Consider the following 24471-nt stretch of genomic DNA (forward strand, 5'->3'; position numbering starts at 1 on the left):
AGTCAGTTTATCGGGGGCGGTGGGGCCCTTGGGAGACCCATGGGAAGGGGGGATAAAGGGGCTGATACAAGGACCCACTCCTGGTGAGTGATGGGCTGAGAACCTTGTGGACCCCCTGCTCCCACTCAGATGTAGAGTAGGGCAGGGGAATTTCATCATCCTCCAGTGGGCTCTGGAGGACTAGAGGTTTGGCTTTTGGAGTTTCCTGTAGGGCTAAAATGTGAGAAGAATTAGCTTTCTTTTTGGCTTTCTTCATCCATGATGGCTGCTACATTACCAGGAGCATTATCTGGTCTGGGTGGCATTGATAGACGAACTGTCGGACCTTCCACACTATGGCAAGGTTGAAGGTCCCCTCCGGTGGCCAGTTGCAATTAGGAAATGTGGGCCATTCAAGGGAACAAAGGGTAGTTAGGTTTCCTTGGTTTACCTGATAACCTGACTGCTGTGCCGCTCCTTGGAAATCCTTGAAGTGGCACAAAACCAGTTACAGAGGGGTGTCAGGCTCAGAGCACTGCTGCCCCATAATATTGATAGCAATGACAGACACAACAGTGACTAACACTGAACAAACAAAAACAATAGCACAAACTGAACAGACAGACCTAACTGCCCAAGGGCAATACCGGAGGGCCCAGTGACATCTCACTGGGACCTCAGACCCAGGAATTAGTGCTGCGTCCAGCTGTCCTGTGGGACCAACCAGAAGTGCGCATAAACAGAACAGGAACTTGACTCACCTCTCAGAGGGCTCTGGGGACGCTGTGAGTCTGCCACAACAGTCAGATGACAGTCAGCTGTCTGCGAGTCCACAGACTCACCAGGCTCGATGAACACTGAGGTCTGCGGGTCTGCAGACCCACCAGGTCAGCTGGCGACTGGGGCTGCTGGGGATTCAGCTCTCGGATCTCCCTGGTGAGCCCCCACATGAAATAGGGACCGAGCGCTTAAGTCACAGACACCAACACCAAAAGTACAAGTTATAAAAAGGAGAGGTTTATTAGCCAAGAACCAGGCCAGTAGCCACTTGCCTGCTGGACATAACAGTGCCACAGCAAGGACCCCCACTAGCTATAGGGGCTTGCTTAAATGGGGGAAAACCACATTGGGACTTTCCAACTGGGCCAAACCGCGACATCCTGGAGGCCTAGGTACCTTTCAAGCAATGCTAGCGGGGTTCACAGAAGCAGGAAAAAAAGCTGTTAAGCAGTTTAACCTAGCCAGCAGGTGCTGTTGCCAGTTTCCAGGGAGGGAACTTTTTTTTTTTTAAACTGTGCAAAGGTCGAGTACATGCTTAGCCTAATTTTTGACATTGTAGATGTTTTTTAAAGTCCCCTTCCACAGCCCAGGCTGATCTCAAACCCGCGGGCTCAGGTAATCCACTTGCCTCAGCCTCCCAAAGTGCTGGGATTACAAGCTGAGCCACCGAGCCCAACCTCAGCTGTGCACTTAAAGATACATATTTTAGAACTGTCATTACTTAGAGGCTTTCTCAGAGTTTATAGTCTACTTCTACAGTGCTGATAGCTGTTTTTGAGATTTAAAACAAATATGTTTTCTGTTTTTCTTAAAAAAAACTGCCACTGTAGGAGTATTGTTCTCTCTTTTCATTACAGATGTATGACATTGCTACCTTCTGTGTTAAAAGTACTTTTTTAATTTGGGAAATCTGGGTGAAAGGTAAATGGAATTTCTTGTATTATTTTTGCAACTTATGTGTAGTCCTAAAATTATTTCACTGTAAAAGGTTTAAAAAAACTTCCAGACTATTTTGGAAACCTAATAACATTAATAATTCTGAGTTTTAAGCAACCAACTTGGAAACTTTTGGAATGCAGTCTATTTACAAATGAGGAGTATCTATGTAGTTTTTTGATTCTTCATCTCAGTTTACTATAACTGCTTTTATTTTTTCTAACTTTTAAGATATTTTTTAGCCAGACATGGTGACTCTCACTTGTAAATCCCAGAACTTTGGGAGACCGAGGCAGGAGGACTGCTTGAGCACAGGAGTTCAAGACCAGACTGGGCAACGTAGTGGGACCTCGTCTCTACAAAACAATACAAAAATTAGTTAGGTGTGGTGGTGCATGCCTGTAGTCCCAGCTGCTTGGGAGACTGAAGTGGGAAGATTACTTGAGTTGAGCCCAGGAGTTCAAGGCTGCAGTGAGCCATGATCATGCCACTGCACTCCAGTCTAGGTGACAGAGTGAGACCTAGACTCAAAAAAATAAAAATAAAATATTTTCTGTTGTTTGCTATTGGCACTTTACATTATCTTCCAGCTTCTTTATATTGGTTTGGATTCTAAAGACAAAATAAGCTCTATCTTTTGTGATATGTGTAAAAGGAATTAAACTAGACATAATCTGAAGTCCAAATGCATATGCAAAAGGCTCTTTGGTAAACATTTGACATTGTAGATCAGTGATGGCAGATATCGTTTTTCTTCATTACAGGCATTACTTATTGATCAGACACTCTTTTCTTCCTGAGTCCTGCCTCACACATTGTTTTAGTTATCTGTTGCAAGTTGATTAAAATTGATATGAACAACAAAAAAATCTATTGGGTGCCTCTAATTTAAAGGATTGGTTTTTGGAAATATTTACTGGAGTATTTATTCTTAAGATGAAGAGCTATTTCTTTCATCCTTTGTATGAAGCAATGTAATTCTGGAAACCCAGTTAATTTTTAAAATACCTTAGTTTTTGTTTCTTGTATTTTTACATGTTTGTAAAGTCAGCCAAATCTGCCATTTTTATGAAATGTTATTAAAATGTAGTATAGCTTTTAAAAATACTTGTATGTCACAACTTTAACCTTTAATTGGGTGACTTTTTTTTTTTAAGTGTTATTTACTTTTATTCCTGTTTTTTCTTCCATTTTTAAGGAGTGGACCTATCCAATGAGACGAGAGATGCAGGTATGGCAACCTTTTGCTTTGTTCAAGCCAACCTATATTATTATCATTGTTAAATAGCAACCTAATTTTACAAAGGATTTGAGACCTACTGGTTGTAGTTTTATGACTAAGTATTTTAAATAATAATTGTTTTAAATATTTAAGGTTAATCTTGGTTCTGAAAAGATGAGAGGTTAGGTTAGTGTAGTACCAGCAAAATAGTATGTGCTTAATGAATTGCCTTCTTTTTCCGAATGTGAAAAATTGGATACTGTGTTTATGTTCCTTTGAAAGCAGTTTGTTTTCTCTGCCTAGTTGGGATAAGTTTAGAAGAGTTGACTGTACAGCAAGTTAGGCATTTAAATAATTGTTCATTTTTGTGTCTTTCAATCAACTTTATAATTAAGTCATCCAGAAGAACAAGTTGAATATTTCCAGTTTGCAGTGAAATAAAATTAAAATGGTAGCTAACCTTCATAGCCGTTCATTTTCTTTTGCATTTTTTACCATTTACAGTCAGTTGGCCCCGGATTAACAGTGTCTTATTCCTGGGAATTCTTTGACTTCTAAAAATCTGTTACCTTTCTCTCTTAATGAAAATTCACTTTTTAAAAATTGTTGAGTACTTATGAGGAATTTTACTTGGTGCTATTAGAGGGGGTGCAAAGATGAGCAAAATGTAATTTTTGCCCACAAGAAGCTAGTGGGAGAAATCAGTCCTATATACCAGTGGTCCCCAACCTTTTTGACATCAGGGACCAATTTTGTGGGAAACAGGTTTTTCCACAGACTTGGGGAAGGAGATGGTTTCAGGAGGATTCAAGTACATAACATTTATTGTGCACCTTATTTCTATTAATATTACATTTTAATATGTAATTAAATAATTACACAACTCATTAAAAAAAGGTGCAGATGGAAGTGGTAAATAAAATAATAGGCAGGCCATGCAGGGACTAAAGTAAGTGTCGGATTGTGACTTAAAGCCTGCCACCAGATGCAGCTGTGCAATTGAAGTGCATCCAATCATTGGCCACTCACTGATAGGGTTTCAATGAGTCTACAAGCAACTGATTTATTGTCTCTGTGCAGTCAGACCTCACTGCTCGTGTTAATTTGTATTTGCAACTGCTTCCCAGCACTAGCATCACCGCCTCAGCTTCACCTCACAACATCAGGCATAAGATTCTCATAATGAGCCACAAAATAGATCCCTTGCATGCACAGTTCACAATATGGTTTCTGCTCCTATGAGAATCTAACGCCACCACTGATATGGCAAGAATCGGAGCTCAGACAATAAAGTGAGCAATGGGGAGCAGCTGTAAGTACAGATGAAGCTTTGCTCACTCACCTGCCGCTTGCTTCCTGCTGTGTGGCCTGGTTCTTAATGGGCCATGGACTGGTACTGTTCTGTGGTCCTGGGGGCATTAGGGACCCCCGCTATACATCAATAGTTATGTCTTACAGAACTGAGCTGTAAAGTCACACTATATTAGTATCTAGAGTATAATTATCTAGACTGAAGACTTTCTTTTTTGTTGTTGGGGTCTCACCCTGTTGCCCAAGCTGTTGTACAGTAGCACAATCTCTCTCTGTTGCCTAGGCTGGTCTCGAACTCCTGGGCTCAAGCAATTCTCTCACCTCAGTTTTCTAAGATGCTGGGATCACAGTCATGAGCCACTACACCCTGCCTAGACTGAAAGCTTTCTATATTGAATTTTTATAGAATAAATGTGAATGCAGCATTTGGAAAGTTGTTATTTAATTTGTTGAAACCTTGTCAACAGGTACATGTTTGAGGATAGTAGTTTACTTCTGTTCGCTGTAGATGATAGTTATAAGCCTGTTGTAACTTGTGCTGCTTTGTATTTGGCTGAATAAGGTTTTGTGAGATTCCAAAGGGAAGATTTCCCTTATGCCTGTTTTACTAGTAGTTTTATTAATCTAAAAGGCAACAATTCAATATATTCTATCCAACTGCTTATAACAAGCACTGTAGAAGTTCAGATGCTGACTTTTCAGAACTATATTTAATCTCAGAATGTTTCATTTGATATTATAAAGCACATAGACATTTTTCTTCCCAATCGTTTGCTCATTGTGGCTAGGAAATGCTTCCTACAAAAGCAAACTCTTGAGCAAATTATTATAACAGCTATGAAAATATCCCATAAATTCAGTTTCAAAATATGGTACATATTTTGTATAGATATAAGTGGCTGATGGTAAATATCTCAATTTTTTTTCTAGGAAATATTACCTGGATTGTTCTTAGGCCCATATTCATCTGCTATGAAAAGCAAGGTATGAACTTTAGATTAGGTTCACAAGATACTCTATTAACCAACTTTTCTTGGGTAAGTTTTTCAGTAATAAAGAGTTTTATTTTAGGGAGCATCCACAGATAATGTGTGTAAACAGTAATTGTCACGGCAAAGTAATTTCCTCTTATCCAATTTTACTGGACTAGTAATTCTCAGATTTTTTTCACAAACCATAAAGAGTTTTTATGTTTTATTTTTCTCATAAAATTTATATATTTTAAAGATTTACCAAATAGTTGGCCTTTAACTTCTTTACTGCCTAACATCTGCAGTTATTAATCATAACTTCTACACAACATGAGATACAGTTAAAGCCCAAACTAAGGAAATTCAGTGTTTAGTTAAACCTCCTTATCAACGGTAAAAGTATATGTGTTTTTTAATTGAAAGTGATTCATATTATTTCTGTTTTTCCAGACTTTTGAGATCTGGGATGCTCCAGGTTAGAAAACATTGCACTATACAGATTGAGCATCTTTAATCTGAAATCTGTAATGCTCCAAAATTTTTTGAGTGCCAACATATTGCTCAAAGGAAATGCTCATTAGAGATTTTTGGATTTCAGATTTTTGGATTAGGGATGTTCAACCAGTAAGTATAATGCAAATATTCCAGAATTTTTAAGAAATCTAAAATCTGACACACTTCTGGCCCCAGCTTTTTAAATAAGAGGTGCTCAACCTGTGTAGATAGCCTATATAGTCAAAGTGTAATGGACTTCTTCAGTTGCACAATTAAAATAGTTATATCTAATTTTAATATATACTACATAGCAGATGTTCTTCCACTTCTAGAGGATTTAGATCTATGAATTATGACAATGCTACTGATTTGTTTTTAGGTACAGTGAGAAATGTGTCACAAATGTCTGTCCCCTAGTTTGCCTGTTCAGAAGTCAGTATACTTAAATTGTGTATGATATTTCTATTTGATGTTCTTACAAATTTTAGAGAGTTGGGAGTTTTAAAATGTCATTCATCTCGAAATTGGAATATATTTTATTGTCAAGGCAGAACTCTGGTCATTTTGATGACATATAGCTAAGTTAGAAAGATAGGGAGTTGGTAAAAATAAGTACTAGGAAACTGATGTAACTTGGTTGTAACTTATTTTGTAAAAGATGAATATAAATGAAGTTAATGCCCATATAATGTACTGTTCATCAAATACTGGCGTTTCAGGTGGTTTTGGGTAATTTGCTTTTTTATTCCCACTGCACTTTATAAATATACATACTATAGTATTTACCTCATTAAGGTATTTGTTTATAGAGCTATCTCCTCAAAACCTCTTCTCTCAAAATTTCACCATGGTCTTATTAGACTGAGGAAAAGCTTCTATGACAGTATTTTATGTTTCCCACCCTGAGTCACCCTACTATAGCCCATACTCCTTTTTATACCATCATCTAAAAACAAGTTAAAAAAATAAAAATGAAGAGAAAGAAATCTAGTTTTTAAGATTCTTTTGTAGAAGCAGGGTTTGGCTATGATGCTCAGGCTGGTCTTGAACTCCTGGCCTCAAGCAATCCTCCCTCCCCAGTGCTGGGATTATAGGCCTGAACCACCATGCCTGGCCACATTTACTTAAGTATATTTTTTATTACATTCAGATACAGTTTAAATAAAAGGTTCAAATTTAGGAATTTTGTAACTAGTGAATTACTTCTTTTTATAAAATTTTTCTTCCGTTGGTACATATAAGGTGAGGTCATAATTTGCTTTATATAACAAATCTATTGAAAAGTATAAAATCTGTTTGCTATTGTATTAGGGTTTTTTGTGTTTTTTTTTAACTTAGGTTTGTTTTTACTTAGTAGTTGCCTTATGTTTTTTCAAAGCTTGTTAAAACATGTTTCTAACCACAATTTTCTAATGTCACTTTGTAGTTCCTCACATTAATGAAGTAGATATAAAAATTCTATTATAGACCAAGTGTAAATGAAGCAATGAATCTTGGATTCATTTGAGATTGGCATAAATGTGAATAGAGAACATTGGTTAATTATTAATCCCACCAAATGTTTACTGTACTTTCCCTAACTTAGGATGTGCTCAGGAAAAATGATAATTGAACTCTCTCTATGCTGACATAAGAAAATTTGCTGCAAAAAATTAACATTTAAAACTTTTGAAAATCATACAGTCTTGGCTTAGGTTCCTCTAACAAAATGCCATAGATTGGGTGGCTTAAACAACAGGAAGTTATAAGCTCTCAGTTCTGGAGACTGGGAGATCCAAGACTAAGGTGCCATCACGGTCCAGTTCTGGTGAGGGCCTCTTCCTGGCTGGTAGACTCCTGCTTTCCTGCTGTATCCTGACATGGTCTCTTCTTCTTATATGGATTCTAATCCCAATATGGGGGTTCCACCCTCATGGTCTCATATAAAACTAAGTACCTTCCAAAGCCTCCATCATTTATCACATCTTAGGATGTAAGGGCTTCAACATATGAATTTGGGGTGATACAAACATTCACTTCATAGCATATAAGGTATTTTTTACTTTGCTCTTGAATTATTAGTATTGCTCTGGATTATTTAATGCAAAAAGTGGAAATTAATTATATAGGATTATAAACTCAGTATAGTTTATACTTGAAATAGTCTAGAGATTTGGGCTCAGGTTAAACTACTTCTCTTTCCTGTCCTCCCTCCCTTTTTTTTTTTTTTTACAGCTACCTGTTCTACAGAAACATGGAATAACACATATAATATGCATACGACAAAATATTGAAGCAAACTTTATTAAACCAAACTTTCAACAATTATTTAGGTAAGAATTACTACTATGATTTATAACAAAATGTTATGGGTAGCAAACATTTAATGAAGTTTTATTTCAGGTTTTACATGAGCTGATTTTCATCTGTACATAATGAGTTTGTAAAGATGGGTCATAATTTAAAGTAAATTTTATTTAAAATATTGAAAAAAAATAATGTATGCTCATAATGCAGAATTCTAAAGGTTCAAAAGAATGTATGCTAGAAAGTAGGTTTCCCAATTCCTGCCCTCTATTTCCCTCCTTCAAGACATCTACTGTTACATCTTTTTTTTTTAAGAGACAAAGAAAGAAAAGTTTATTTAAAAGTAAATTAGAAAGAGAAGGGAGAGAGAAGATTCACCTCCCCAAGGCGGGGGAGGGGGCCAAAGCCAGGAGGCATGGCGACAGCCATAGTTCAAAGAGCACATGGCCACTCCAGAGTCTAGCAAGGCAATGGCCTACTGTTGCATCTTTATTAAGTATCCTTCCATAACATATCCATAATATGGATGTTACATATGCAAGCATATTCCTATAGATAAATTCTTGTTTTTTACACTGACTTTGTTAAGTTGCATTGTAATCCATTGCATGGCTATACTAAAACTTATTTCAATCAGTCTATTGTTGGACATTTAGATTGCTTCCAGACTTTTACTAATATATATAGCATAAAATGACTGTCCCTGTACATGTTATTTAATTTGTATGTAAGTATCTTACTTACTAGGGCAGACTTGTAGAAGTAAGATTGGTGGATTTTAAATTGTTATCAATGTTGCAGATTGTCCTCTAGTGAGTTGTATCAGTTTACATTCCCACTAGCAAGTTTATGAGAGTGACTCTTTCATTGGTATCTCTCCAAAATTAAAACTTTTTTAATTTTTGTGAGTCTAGTTGAGTAAGCATTGCGTCTCATGTAGTTTTAATTTAACTTGCTTATGTAGCTTATGATAAATGTGGTTGAGCATCTGATGATTTCTAATGTACAACCTATAAATAGCCATACATATAAGACACTGTAAAATATATTATGTGAGCCAGGCTCGGTGGCTCAGCCTGTAATCCCACGCCTTTGGGAGGCTGAGGTGAGTGGATTGCCTGAGCCCGCGGGTTCGAGACCTGCCTGGGCAACTTGGTGAGACCTCATCTCTACAATAAATCAAAAATTAGCCAGGCGTGGTAGCGTGCACCTGTAGTTCCAGCTACTTGGAAGGCTGAGGTGGAAGGATCGCCAGAGCCCAGCACGTCGAGGCTGCGGTGGCCAGGAGCGGCCACTGCACTCTAGTCTGGGTGACAGAGTGAGACTCCATCTCAATATATATATATATATATATAGTGAATATACAATAGACTACTATGTAGCTATGAAAAAGAATGAAATATATCTATGTGTATTGATTTGGAATGATCTCCAGGATACGTTACAGTGTATAGAAAAAAGCAGTGTAGAACCATATGTATATTCCTAATGTGTTTATACGCACGCACACACACACACACAATGCATTAAGCATATATATTCTTGTATAATAGGAATAAATATAAATAGATTTATTAAATTAGTAATTTTTAGACCAACAGACTAGAAACTTGACAGTGATTGCTTCTGAGAAGGAAAATTTAGGGTCTGAGATAGTAAAGAGACCTAATTTACATGGTAGTCATACCTCAGTATCCCTGGGTGAATTGACTCCTCTATCCTCCTTTACCCTCCCAATGCCAAGATCCTCAGATGTTCAAGTTCCTTATATAAAATGGCAAATGTTTGCCTGTAACCTATGTACATCCTCTCACATACATTAAATCATCTCAAGATTACTTATAATGCCTAATACATTGTAAATGGCTATGTAAATAATTGTTATACTGTATTTTTATCTGTATTATTGGGGGTTTTTTAAACTTAATTTAAAAATTTTTTTTTATTCTTTTTCTAGAGACAAGGTCTTACTATGTTGCCCAGGCTGGTCTTGAATTTCTGGGCTCAAGGGATCCTTGGCCTCCCTAAGTGCTAGGATTACAAACTGAGCCGCTGTGCCTGACCAATTTTTGTTGTTAATGTTTTTGATCCATGGGTGGTTAAATCCACAAATGTGAAATACACAAATACAGAGGGCTGACTGTATATACTTTTATACTGTTAGAATTTTCTTTTTACCATGTGCAAACTTTTTTCAGTTTATTAAAACTAATTTTAAAAAGGGAACATCTGGGCCGGGTGTGGTGGCTCAAAGCCTGTAATCCCACTTTGGGAGGTCAAAGGCGAGAGGATTGCCTGAGCCCACGTGGTTCGAGACCAGCCTGGGCAACTTGGCAAGACCTCATCTCTACAATAAAATAGAAAAATTAGCCGGGCGTGGTAATGCGCATCTATAGATCCAGCTACTTGGAAGACTTTGGCAGAAGGGTCACCTGAGCCCAGCAGGTCAATGCTGGGGTGGTCATGAGTGTGCCACTGCACTCCAGTCTGGGCAACGGAGTGATATTCTGACTCAAAAAAAAAAAAGGGAACATCTGTATTCTATAAAATATAACATTTTTTTCTAGTTGTGAAAGAAAGATTTGTTCTTTATAGATACTTTGAAAGGTAGAGAATGACACCAAGAAACATATGTTCACAATTTCACAATCTAGAAAAAAATACTTCGGTATATTTCATCCTAAATCTTTCTTTGTCATGTTTGTGTATTTATGACACACATAGAGATTTGTCTGTAAAAGACAACGATAATGTTGTGTTTTACACTGTCATGCTATACATTTCTATTTTGCATACAATTACTGTTTTTAGTAACAAAATGATCTTGGTGCAGGTTCTTTATACTAATGGAAGAGGCATTTCTCCTTAGACCCATAGTACTAGCTTCTTTTAGATTGACAACTCTACTAGTTGTTCTTGTGTTAAAAATGGCATGCGTTAAAATACTTTAAATTGACTTGGTGTCAACTTTTTTCCCTTGAAGCATTGTGTTATATAACAGGGCAGCAGCCCAATAACTTTAGGATACAAGTTGTCAGAATCCTTGTGGATTGAGCATTGAGTTTACTTTAAATCCTGAGCTTCAGCTTCTCTGTATTAAGCCCTAAATGTTTTGAAGTTGTTACAACTTAAATTATCTTTGAAGAACTGAAATTTTTAAAGCAAAATTGACCTTAAAACCTAATTTCATAAACTAGTCAGTTACCTGTATGTGTGTTAATAAACAGCAGGTTGGCTCAGATAGGTTAGAAGTGGAAGTTTTTCACAAAATAAAATAAGCCTCATATATTAATAATGCCTTATTTTAAGTGTTTTCTAAAGTAACATTTCTGTTCCATCAGATAGCTGCCTTCTGTTTTTATTAGCTCTTTCTCTTTCAGATATTTTGGGCTTCCTGGAAAATGTCCTATATAGGGTTAGGAAAAGGGATCACCAGACCACTTAGAGAATAGTCTTCTGGTCTTAGGAAAATTGGTAAAACAGTAATGATTAGGGATACTTTTTGTCTTTATATCTTGGTCTTCTTTGATCTAGAGAAATCCTGATTGGGATTGTTCTATTTTAACCAGATAGATTTTTTTAATACTAACATATCAGAGATGTTAACATGTTATTTAAGTTGCAATGCTATGCCTTCAAGCAATATAAAAATCTATGACCCACTTCTTAGAAATATAATACTTTGAAAGTTGTTTTGCATTCTTTTTATGGTTATCAATAGTCAAAGTTAGTGTTTTTTATACATAGTTTTATTTAATGTGTGCTTATCACAAATATTCTATTTTCAGATATTTAGTCTTGGATATTGCAGATAATCCAGTTGAAAATATAATACGTTTTTTCCCTATGGTAGGTATCAATATTTTAAAGATAATCATTTAAAATTTATTTATGGTTTGACTTCTTAATTGTAGTTCTAAAATGCACTACTTTGTTATGACTGAAAGCTGTATTTTTTAAAATGAATTCTTGAAAAATTTTTATGATCTTCAAAATATGAAAAATTATACTTTGGGTTTATTAGATTCAAATTAAATTTTAGCCCCTGTATAATTTTTTTGACTTTTAATAGTTATATTTGTACATTTTGGAAATTCTCAAATTAAGATAATTTTTAAAAAATATAAATTAGGAAAAATTTGTTTTTAATAGATTTCCTTTTATTTTACTGTATATATTTATTTTATGCTTATGTTAACCCACATGTTTAATTATAACACATTGTCTTTTACCTTCAGTCTAAAGAATTTATTGATGGGAGCTTACAAACTGGAGGTAAACAATATTTCCTTTACTGAGCTAAAATTTATTTTTAGGGGATTATTTATTAGTTAATTTTTAAAATTTGTATTGTCTTAAAATGCAGGATATGGAACTTGTAATCATATTAATTATATATAACACTACTCCCAAACTTGCCTTTTCTCAACTACTTATTTCATTTGGATAGACTTTCTTAAATATCTCTGTAGAACTGTTTTCAAATTCTCTGCAAGCTCCAAATTTTTTAAACCAAAAGTCTCTTGTGTTCTCTACACAGTTAATATAAATACATTGTAAAGACTTGAAAAGTATTAAATATCCATGTTGTGTGTATATGATATAAAATGCTTAAGGAAAGATTTATTTGATGATGCTATATGGTTTCCATATAGTTGAGCTGGTGACTCAGGTGTTTTGTTTTGTTTTTTATCAGAATAACTATTTATTGTTTTTCAGGAAAAGTACTTGTGCATGGAAATGCAGGGATCTCCAGAAGGTATGAATGAAGTCAGAGAAAATTTTCTTTTTTTTTTTTTTTTTTTTGAGTTGGAGTCTCACTGTGTCGCCCAGGCTAGAGGGCAGGAGCATGCTCCCGTCCACCACAGCCTCAACCTGCTGGGCTCAGGTGATCCTTCCACCTCAACCTTCCAAGTAGCTGGCATTACAGGCACGTGCCACCACACCAGGCTAATTTTTTTTTTTTAATTTATTGTAGAGATGAGGTCTCACCAGTTGCCCAGGCTGGTCTCAAACCTGTGAGCTCAGGCAGTCCTCTCACCTCAGCCTCCCGAAGTGCTGAGATTATGGGCATGAACCACTGCGCCCAGCGATAATTTTCTTTCTCTAACATATAATGTTGAGTTGGGTTTTATGTTTTTCTCTAAAAAATTTTTTTCTGCTCTTCAGTGCCGCCTTTGTTATTGCATACATCATGGAAACATATGGAATGAAGTACAGGTAAGAAAGGACTCTGAAGCCTAGCCACAGTTTACATTCTCATTCAAATGAAACTTAATAACAACGTCTTGGGTGTTTGAAGTTAACACTCCACTGATTTTTTTTTTTCCACATAATCATGTTTGATTAGGTAGGCCTTTATCCTGTGGTTCATCTCTTAGCCCAATTTATCTACCTGTGTAGATCTGCTTAGGCTAATAGGTTTGTGGTTTTATGGAGCTGTTGCTAACTAGTTATTTTAAGAAGCCAAGATAAACCATTATAGATGAGATCAGCTGTGGAAAACTACTTACTTACTATAAAGGAATTTTAGCTAGTCTGTGTTTAAAAACAAATATTAGTGCTTGCTTGGACACAAATATTAGTGCTTGCCTTGGTTTTTCATTTTTTGGTTCTTGGGGGTTTTTTTGAGTCAGAGTTTCACTCTGTCGCCCAGGCTGGAGTGCAGGGGCACACTCACGGCCACTGCAACTTCAACCTACTGGGCTTAGGCAATCCTTCTGCCTCAGCCTTCCCAGTAGCTGGAACTACAGATATGAAGTCTTTTTTTTTTTTTTAGTGACAGGGTCTCGCTATGTTGCCCAGGCTAGAGTACAGTGGCTATTCACAGGCGCGATCCCACTACTGATCAACACGGGAGTTTTGACCTGCTCCATTTCTGACCTGGGCCAGTTCACCCCTCCTTAGACAACCTGGTGGTCCCCCACTCCCGGGAGGTCACCATATTGATGCCGAACTTAGTGCAGACACCCGATCGGCATAGCGCACAGCAGCCCAGAATTCCTGGACTCAAGCGATCCTCCAGCCTCAGCCTCCCCGGTAGCAGGGACTACAGGCACACGCCACTGTGCCTGGCACAAAGGCTTACCAAGTTGCCCAGGCTGGTCTCGAACTCCTGGGCTCAGGCAGTCCTCTTACCTCTTACCTACCTCCCAAAGTGCTGGGTTTATAGGCTGAGCCACTGCACCCAGCTAACACCTCTTTCTATTTAATTCTCTCTTTATTTCTAACATATAATGGAGAGCTTTGCTTAAAATGGTCAGTTCTTAAAGGAATATTACTTGAATATAAATGCTTTGCTTATTTAATTGAAAACAGATGTAACATGCATTGATGAACTTTATGTTTTATATATTCCCTTCTTTGGAATCTTGCCAGTAAGAATATTAATAGTGAAAATAACTTCCGTTATTGAGTCTCGGCTATGATCCCAGTCCTGTTCTAGCACTTTGTCTCATCTAAGCTTCACAACCACACAGGGAAGTAAAGATGCTTCTCATTTAATTGATGATGATATTTCTAGCATGTGCTCGTGCACAGAAGTGCTTTACACTTACTACTTCCCATTCACAGTAGTCCCCCAAAATAGATATTATTATATTTCTCATTTTACCAATGAAAAATAATAAAACTTAGAGAAGTTTCCCTAAGACACACAGCTGGTGAGCAAAGGGGTTGTGGTATTTAGTCTGACCATGCTTTTTCCAATACAGCTCACTTCCCCGCTTTAGTGCTGAATTGTATGGTGAGTTCCTCTCATAGGCAAAATTTTAGTTAAGTTCATATTTTAGGTAAATTCTGGGAAACAAGAATTCATAAAGAAGTGTCATCACATTAATTTTCTTTTTTCAGAGATGCATTCGCTTATGTTCAAGAAAGAAGATTTTGTATTAATCCTAATGCTGGATTTGTCCATCAGCTTCAGGTAACTTCTCCTTTTTTCAAGGCAGTCAGAAAATAAGATAGTTAAATCTTTTGTCATGTAACTTAGGTGTAGGATTTATTTTGTAAATAATCAAAATTGCCATAATCTTTCTAGTTTGATTCTTTACTTAAGTTTACATCTCTATTTAAAAGTATTTTCTTAAAGCTGCATTACAAAGAAAAAGATTAAAGGCACATTATTAAATCTTGTAAAATAATCAATGCCAGAAATTTCTTCAATTTTTTTTTAATTTTGATCACAGAATATAAGAGAGTTTTGAGTCTAAGTTTATTTAATATGACAGGTTTCTCTATTCTTCTTTTTTTTTTTAGTCTGAGTCTCACTCTGTCACCCTGGCTGGAGGGGACAGTGGCATGATCACGGCTCACTGCAGCTTCAGCCTTCTGGGCTCAGGCAGTACTCCTTGGCCTCCCAAGTAGCTGGGATTACAGATGGAAGCTTTTGTGCCCAGCCAGCTTTTTCTGTTCTTTATGTTCATCTTTACATGTTATTTCAAACTTTGTTGATGCCTGGCAGATGCAATGAAAGAGACAATAATATAAACTGGTGAATTAATCTGATTAGACCAGGTTATTGCTTTTTTCCAAGAGGGAAAATCATAGACTGAAGAATGTGCGCTGGCTAATTACATCCAGTTATACAGAGATAAAGCTTCCATTGAGACATCAAGAGCATTATAAAATGGATTGTTTCAGTTATCAAACTTTAGATTTCATTTTAATGGTAAATGACTATTTTTACTTCATTCAAAAGAGAAACAGTAGTAGCTCTGTTTTCAACCTGTTTATATAAAATGTTTCTTTTTATTCTTTATGGGTTTTTTTATTTGAAAGAGTAATATACGTATATGGTTAAAAAAATTAAAGTTTAGCAGTGCCTAAAGAGTATATGATGTCACATAAGTCTCCTTAATAGTATATATTAAAGATCAGTCTATGATAGCACATGTTGCCCTATCTGCTTAATATTTTTATAATAAAATACATATCACAATTTTACATGACTGGTCTTATTTAAGGACTTTCAGATTTTTTTTTTTCCCCTTTTTCTTTTTTTTTTGAGTTGGAGTCTCATTCTAGCCCAGGCTGGAGTGGCACCATCTCAGTATCAACCAACACAGCCTCAACCCTGTTGGGCTCAGGCAATTTTCTGCCACAGCCTTCCAAACAGCTGGGGCTACAGGTGCATGCCACCACACCCGGCTAATTTATTTATTCATTTATTGTAGAGACAAAGTCTCAGCATGTTACCCAGGCTGGCAAAATCTTTCATAGTTATAAACAATATTGGAAAGATATCCTGAGAGGTACATCTTTGTGTACACATATGAATATACGAGTAAGAAAATTGATTAGGTAGAATTGCTGGATTAGGCTGCATTTGAAACTTCATAGATGTTTCCAAATTACCTCTAAAAATGATGAAATAATGTAAACTTGCACCACTAGGAAACAAGGAATGCCTGTTTCCTCCTACTCTAGTCAATACCAGTAGCCAAAAATATTTGATCGCACTTTTTTATCATTGTCATTATGGCCATAAAAGTGGCAATTCATTATGGTTTTAATTTGTTTCCCGCTGATTGAATGAATTTGGACTTCTTTTTCCATGTTTGAGTTATTTGTATTTGTGTGTGTGTATGTGTGTGTGTGTGTGTGTGTGTGTGTGTGTGAATCGATTGTTCTTTGCCATTTTTCTATCAATTGTTGATCTTTTTCTCACTGGTTTGTAAGAGCTCCTTGTATATTAAGAAAATCTATCCTTATCTCATTGATTTGAAATAGCATTTTTGTTATATATCAAATTCAGATCTATACTTGGGTCTACTTTTGGACTTTGTATTCTGTTCCATTGATCTGTGTGTCTCTATACCTATATGAAACCATTTAAAATTCTGTAATTTTAAATGAATCTTGTATGATGTGACTCGAGAGCCCCCTCATATTAATGTTCCAGGATTTTCCAGGTGAGTTCTTAACACTTTTTGTTATGAGCTTTATTGGAAAGAGTCTTATAGGTATTTTTAAAGAGTTTTGTCTCTCCATTGATAGTTCAGAAAGAATTGATACCTTTGCATTTTGTCTTTTCTGAGATTGCATTTCAGAGAAGACTTCAGGTCGATTTCTATGTCCTTTAGAGTTTTGAGGTGTTCTTTGTAGAGAGCATAAGCATTTCTTATGAAATGTATTCCTAGGTACTCTTTTATTCCCATTATAAATGAAATTTTTTTTCTTCCAGTATGTTTTTTCTGTGGTTATTTGTATATGTTGATTTTTATTAAGCTTTCAGTTGCAAACTTTACTAAATTCGTTTATTCTGACTTTGATTTCATTTTCAAATGATAGTTTTACCACCTTTCTAATTTAATTTTTACTTCTTTTTCATTGGGTGTCCTTTGTATCAGAACAATGTTTTTTTGTTGTTTTTTTTTGTTGTTTTTTTGTTTTTTTTAAGAGGCTATGTCTAACTATGTTGCCCATTCTGGGCTCAAACAATCCTCAGCCTCCTGTGTTGCCTGGGGCTACTGATATATACCACTTGCGCCCTTTATTCTCTATTTTAATACCAGTGCTTCTAGTGTTATACTCTGTATGTGTATTAATATGTATTTTTCTGTTGAGTTTTTTTAAGTCGGGAATAGATACGATTTTTGACTTTTTAAAAAATATATTCATGTAATATTCAAAGGAATAGTTTTATATGTTTGAGCCATTAATATGATGAGTTGAAGTATTGGATCACAATATACTAGATTTCCCAATATTAGACCCACTTGGTTATGGTAGACTGTTCTCTTAACGTGTTACTGGATTCTATTGCTAATATGTTTTTTTCAGGATTTTGGAATCACTTGAATAAGTAATAATGGTGTGTAATTTTGTGTGTGTGTGTGTGCTACCATTTTCTGGTTTTAGTTCCTGTCTCAATGTTCTTATTTTTAAAATGGTAGCTTTTCTTTTCTCTTTGTGCCCTGTGACAGTTTAATTTGGATTGGAATTATCTGTTTCTTTATGCATTAGTATGTGGCACATGTGAAGTCATCTGACCTTAATGTTTTCTTTTATTCCATTATTCATTATTTTATTCATATATTTTGAGCATGTACCAATTCTTGGACTGGTTACTTCATTTAGTAATTTGGTTTGATTTTCTGATACTCTTCAGCTGACTTTGGATGGTTTTACAAATCTATGTAATCATTCATTTCATAAGGGAAAGCAAATGAAATAGTAAGTGGAGGGAGAACTGGGGTTAAGAGAGGGTTTTTGTTTGTTTTCTAAGATGAGAAGAAGTATAACATATCTATGTGCTAACTGGAACAATCCAGTAGAAATTAATATTTTGCCATGATTGCATGTTATGATCTCTTTGTTGATTTCTTCTGTTCACTATTTCTGTGGTTTTATATTTTTTCTCTCTTCCATTTCTTTGTTGGGCCTTGATAGTTGATATGTCATTTCCTTTTGTCATTTGAGACGTCTTTGAACTCATTGCAGAAATGCCATTGTTTTAGCTCAGACTTCTGTAACAAAATGCCATAGCGTGGGTGGCTTAAGAAACACTTGTATATTTCTGTTCTGGAAGCCGGGAAGTCCAAGATCAGTGTGCCAGCCAATTCATTTCCTGGTGCACTCTGCCCTGCTTATAGGTCACTGCCTTCTTGTGCCCTCACAAGGCGAGGGTGAGCGGAAATAAGAAGTATCTTTGTATTATTGTAAGGGTACTAATTCCACCATTGGGACTTTGTCATCATGACCTCATCTAAACCTAATTACCCCTAAAGGCCTCAATTCCTAATACCGTCACATTTAGGGTTAGGATTCCAGCATAGGAATTTTTAGGGGGTGCAAACATTCAGTCCCATAGCGGCCATATTGGCTTTGATTAACTTGTTAGAAATTTTTATCTGCTTTGATGTAATTTTCATGGTGTATTCTTTATGCCTTTTGGTTATAATGTTGCTTTTTTCTCCTTGCAAAATCCTTGATTAAGACTTACACTGGTTCTCTTTTTATTGGTGTTCATCTGATAACTGGAAGTATTCATTTTAGGCTAGCAGTTTGCCCATGAGTAAAGTTGTGGGCCAGAGGGATGTTTGGGAAAGACAGCTTGAGTGTTCTCAGCTTTCTCTGGTAGCATGACTGAGTGGGTAAGAAGCAACGCTCCTTATGCCACCGCACTATTTTCAAATTGATAAGCACTGGATGCACTTTAGAATCACCTGGGGAATCCTTACCCATGCCAATTAAGTGAAAAATCACTGAGAACAGGGCCTGAGTGTGTATATGTGTTTTAAAGTGCCTCAGAGGTGATTCTCTTTTATGGCCAGGCTAACATTACTGGTTTAGCCTTTACTTTTAGCCATCCCAGATCACTGATGCTTGGCTACTTGCAAACCAATTTCTCCTCCACCTTACTATCCATACTTACAGCACAACTCCCCTCCTCCCTTTGTAAAAGTGACCAACTGTAAATCCTGACCAACTGGTAATCAATTCCTTACTTTTCTCATTCTTCTTATACTCAGAGTTATGAATACTATTAGTTTCATAAGTTGTTTTCCTTGTTTTTAGAAAAGGAGAGGAACAAAATGCCTTATTCCTTCATCTTTAACTAGAAACAGAAGGCTATTGATATCGCCAATATAGGGTGTTTTTTTTTTAACTGATGGAGTGAGAGATTAATAATAGCTAACAGCTAATGATTAATCATAGCTAATGTGGCAGGCAACATATACTGGCTGGCAGTTCAGTGTATGTAGATACAGGCTGTTGGCCTGACTTGATGTATAGTTATCAGTAGTCTTGAAATTATGATAGGAATTTTAAACTTCTGTTTCTCTTACAATATGGCACCATATTTTTCATTGTAAACTAAGAATACCAATAATGTACACATTCATCGCAGTTTTGGATATCCAGGAATGTAAATGTATAATCAAGGTAATTAAAATCTTTTTTAGGAATATGAAGCTATCTACCTAGCAAAATTAACAATACAGATGATGTCACCACTCCAGATAGAAAGGTCATTATCTGTTCATTCTGGTACCACAGGTAAGGGATTTTTCTTTTTGAAGGAAGTTGGGAAGAATGATCAAGGCAGAGAACGTGTTACTGAACAATTTAAATTGTTTAGAAAACTCTTGTTGAACTACTGAATGAAAACAAGATAAGTCAGATGTTTATGGTGTCTAAGAAGTGTTAACTTGGTAACCAAACATTCATGTATTATTATCTCTTTAAAAGGTCTGTTTTCAGTGTTTTAAAAATTTAGTCATTATACAATTAATTTAGGCATTAATTGTATAATGACTAAGTGTGTATAATGAGCTTCTGCTGTGTTTATACTATCAGCTGTGTCTAGTCAATTAGAATATGCTGGTTGGAAGATGAGGTATATACTTGGTTTAGATTTTAATCTCTTAACTAGTACAACTGTGTTGAAAAGATGAAAAATAATAAGGAATATCTGGAGAAGGGTCCCTAAGCACACTTAGGTGATCTTATTAAAAAATAAAGGATATTTAGTGAATGAGGATGGGTGCAGTGGCTCACACCTATAATCTCAGCACTTTGGGGGTCAATGCAGGAGGATCACTTGAGGCCAGAAGTTTGAGACCAACCTGGACAACATTGCGAGACCTCATCTCTACAAAAAAAATTTTAATTAGCCAGATGTGGTGGCACACATATATAGTCCTAGCTACTCAGGAGGCTGAGGTGGGAGGATTGCTTTAGCCAAGGAGTTCAAGGCTGCAGTGAGCTGTGATTGTGCCACTACACTCCAGCCTGGGCAACAGAATGAAACCTGGTCTCTGTAAATGAATGACTGTTTCAAGTTTAGTAGAGTGGCTAATGTGAGCTACCTCAGTTTTTCACTTGCCATCAATATTTCAATCCTTTCTCCTCTCCTTTGCTGTTTCAGAAGCACCCCAACCCCTCGTTTTCAAAGTTATCAATCAAAGCATGCCATTCTCAAAATCTTTTAACTTTTTTACCTTTTCCAAGACCTTGCTACCCTTGTCTCCTTTGTTTTTACTTTATCAGAGTACCCATAGCATTTTTATTATTTAGTTTTACTACCCCACAGTTCATTTCAGTCTTTAAACCAACAGTTACATAAGACAGGAAGAACAGGCTATTTACCTAGTTAGTGTTGACCTGGAAATTGAGAATAGGTGATCTGATCCACAAGTATAGAACTCTTTCCACTGTACTGCACTGCCTATAATGATAAGGCTAGATAGTCCCCTCTCAGACTCAACTTCCTAGTTGTCATTGACTCATTTCTTTCCTTTGCTACCTCTAATTATTTGCCAGATCCTATAGGGTCTGTTTTGTCAGTATCTTAACATTCTTTCCCTTTTATAGAGTAATCTAGCTCAGGTCCAGATTGGCATCCTATCCAAGATCTTGTTATTTGGTCTGTTTTGTACATTGTGATCAGAATTATTTTCATGAAAGATACTTCTAATGATAATTTTCCTTCACGGGAGTCTTCATTGATTTCATTCCTACAGAAAAATATGTAGAATGTCATATGTAGTAAAGGCCCTTCTGATTTTTCAATTTCTGTCTCATCTCTTTATGTCTGCACTCCAAAAAACAGAACTGCTGATGGTTTCCTGTGTGTGACTTTTCTTCACCTAAACCACATCACATTTAGTCTCCCATTTTTTGGTTCAGATGTCATCTCTGTAGGAAAACATGATGGTTAATGTACCCTTCCTCCAGCCCCTAGCCATTTGGAGTTCCCATAGAGGTGCAGCACTTCATCTGAAATTTAATTGCTTTTTTCCGTTGTGTTTTATCTTTATTCTATTAGCCTTATAGTGAAAAATAAGCTTCATGTTAGAATTTGCCTCCTAAATTAACATTATTACCATGATGTAATATGACCTTTAGGGCATAAGTTTAAGACCATGCCATTGCTAGACAAAAAACACAGCAGACCCTTTGCTAGTTTATCTGTTCCTTAAAGTTTTCCTCCACTGAAATTAAAACTTCTTGATTACAATTTTTTTGGGCATATAGAGATAGCATGAATTCTATGTTGGAGATTTCTATAATAGCAGGCTATGGTGGGAAGAATAGATCAAAGAAAATCTCTTCTTTATCTGCTACATGAACTTCCTTTCTCCCAGCCTTAGACTTGGTAATGAAACCACAGCTTCAGTGGAAAATATTTTCGTTGCTTTGCATAGCATAGGCTGTGAAAGCTAGAAGATAATTATATCTATAAAATCTTTAAAATATGATATTAATTTCTTAAATTTTGTGCCCTAAGTCAGATGTCTATGGTACCCAAGAAGCATTAACTTGGTAACCAAACATTCATGTATTATTATCTCTTTAAAAGGTCTATTTTCACAGTGTTTTAAAAATTAGTTTATTATATATGCAGTACCTAAGACATACTTAATTCTCAGGAGGGAAACTACATCCTGTCTTGAAGATTAGAAGTTACTTGGGTAATTTATAATAAAAGAATTTACTAGTTTACTATAAATTCAGTTCTGGAATTTTCATAGTGAAAATTTACATGGTATCACTTAATGAAAAACACATTTTTACTGGCTGTAACATTCTAACATGAATGTTACTTTCTTTCCCATTTCGTCTTCATGCAATAACTTTCAGGCAGTTTGAAGAGAACACATGAAGAAGAAGAGGATTTTGGAAACATGCAAGTGGCAACTGCACAGAATGGCTGACTGAGAGCAGCATTACAGAGTGTGAATTTCTACTTGAGAAAAAGAAAATACTAGAGATAATAATAATGTAAAGTGGTAAAAATACAAGTAGTTTCTTTTCAATTATATGTTGCTTCCAGACATGTTTCTCTGCAACTGTTAAGCAACATTTTAAGATGTTGGACTTCTGCAATAGATGGCACTGATGGTCTTACTCCTTTTTTTTTTTTTTTTTAAACACTTTACAAGTTTTATTATAAACCAAGAATTTTGGACTTACAAAGAGGTATTATTGCAATAATGCACTTTTCATACTTGAAATTTATTTGTATGATATAAAGTTATTACTTTAAACAAAATGCAAGTTAGGGGGGACTTGTTTATAAAGTTTGGGTAATTTATAGCAAAAGAATTTCCTAAGGTTTGCTAAAAATTCATTTTTTGTTCTATATATTACATTTTTAAACATAATTTTACACTTCACTTTTATGATGGAACCTCTTACAGAAACATTAACAAAATGCAGGAATCTGCCACAATTCTTTTTCAGTATAATTCAGTAGATTAATTACTATTTTATTTTTTAAACTTCTTGGTCCCTTATTAATAATCTTTAAATCATGGCCCTAGCCAACTACCCTTACTTACTTTAACATGATTTAATTGCTTTCATTCCTATTACCTTCCTAATTTGTTTATTCTATAGAAAAAAAATAGTTTTTATGATAAAAAGATGTTTTGCTCTATAATACCAAGTGCTTAAAAACAAGGATAGTGTTAGATTTTCAAGTGACTTTCCTATTGGCATTTCTTTGGGGTGAAAACCAAATGTTATATTTCTTTTCAGTTGCCCAGCCCTTTTTTTCTTTGTCCAAGATGGTTCTAAATTGGATATATAATAAACCAGTGTAGCACTATTTTTTTCCTAAATGAAGCCCAAAAAAGAAAAGTGCCTTGCATCATTTAAAAAAAAAAGTAAATTCTCATGACCTCTAAATTAGTATGTAGACCAGTGAAAAGTTACCCCTTTATTGTCATTTCTTTTTAAATCATAAATTAGTTTAAGCTGAAAGTTTGAGGTTTGAAGAAACCTTAGTAAACTGTTTGGAATATGGAGCTACTCCTTCATTTTATGTTGTCTTAATGAGTCTGTGAGTTTGTTCTGGCTCAGAAGCTTTTCTTTGAAGATGCATTTATAGGGGATATTGGAGGAAGTGATTTGTGAGAAACGCTAGTGTATTTTAAATTAACAGTTTAATCAGTTTTTTAAAGTCAGCTAACCCATATTTCCCCCGTAATTTGCTTACACAAAGTCACTTTATAGAATTTCGTTCTCTGTGTTATTTATATGTATAAAGGCTGTTCTGAGAAAAGCATTTTTGTTAAGTATAATGTGAGGGAAGAGAGGAGTGTTTTTAACTTTTTATAGTTGATGACTTTGGGTAGCACAAACAAAACTCACTTGTGTCTCATTTTTCTCAGTCCTCTCCTGAGGTGCTTTATTGATGGGAATGATTTCTATATATTCCCTTGGTTCCTGGAGGTACTATGCAAAGTAGCCTATTACACCAGGTTACTTGCTTTGCTTTCCTCCCCTGATGTGGTACAGTAAAAGCTTTCTTATCCAGCATAGTGGGAGAGTGGAAACTAAAATTGCTGTTAACTAAGAGTTCATTCCTGTGGACCCGGATGGTGTTCTTCTGACTTCCCTTCCCTTCCCTCCGTATTTCTCCACCCTGAAAACAGCGTGCTGTTAACCCTGTTGTGGTCCAAGATTCTGGTGTGTGATGTGGTCATTTGGTACAGTGGTCTAGTGGAGTCAGGATTGCATTGGGTGTCCAAAAACTCC

At 35.8% G+C, this 24471-nt stretch overlaps 1 protein-coding gene across 1 annotated transcript; it reads left to right on the plus strand.

Moving 5' to 3' along the window:
• Positions 1-829: 829 nt before the first annotated feature.
• STYX (serine/threonine/tyrosine interacting protein) lies at positions 830-24294 on the plus strand. The gene is made up of 11 exons (XM_008073156.2): positions 830-866; positions 2853-2926; positions 5159-5212; positions 7909-8006; positions 11769-11829; positions 12219-12255; positions 12700-12739; positions 13150-13200; positions 14833-14905; positions 19890-19983; positions 22570-24294. The coding sequence occupies exons 1-11, from the start codon at positions 830-832 to the stop codon at positions 22641-22643; spliced, it is 693 nt and encodes a 230-aa protein (XP_008071347.2). The 3' UTR covers positions 22644-24294.
• Positions 24295-24471: the final 177 nt, after the last annotated feature.

The sequence above is a fragment of the Carlito syrichta genome, unplaced genomic scaffold (genome assembly GCF_000164805.1).
Source record: "Carlito syrichta isolate Samal-C Ts95f unplaced genomic scaffold, Tarsius_syrichta-2.0.1 Scaffold315704, whole genome shotgun sequence".
In the NCBI taxonomy this organism is placed as follows: Eukaryota; Metazoa; Chordata; class Mammalia; order Primates; family Tarsiidae; genus Carlito; species Carlito syrichta.

Coding starts and splice junctions, on each gene's coding strand:
- STYX (XM_008073156.2), top strand. CDS start 830: ATGAACACTGAGGTCTGCGGGTCTGCAGACCCACCAG. Junction 12,256..12,699: donor TGGGAGCTTACAAACTGGAG/GTAAACAATATT, acceptor ATTGTTTTTCAG/GAAAAGTACTTGTGCATGGA. Junction 19,984..22,569: donor TGTTCATTCTGGTACCACAG/GTAAGGGATTTT, acceptor AATAACTTTCAG/GCAGTTTGAAGAGAACACAT.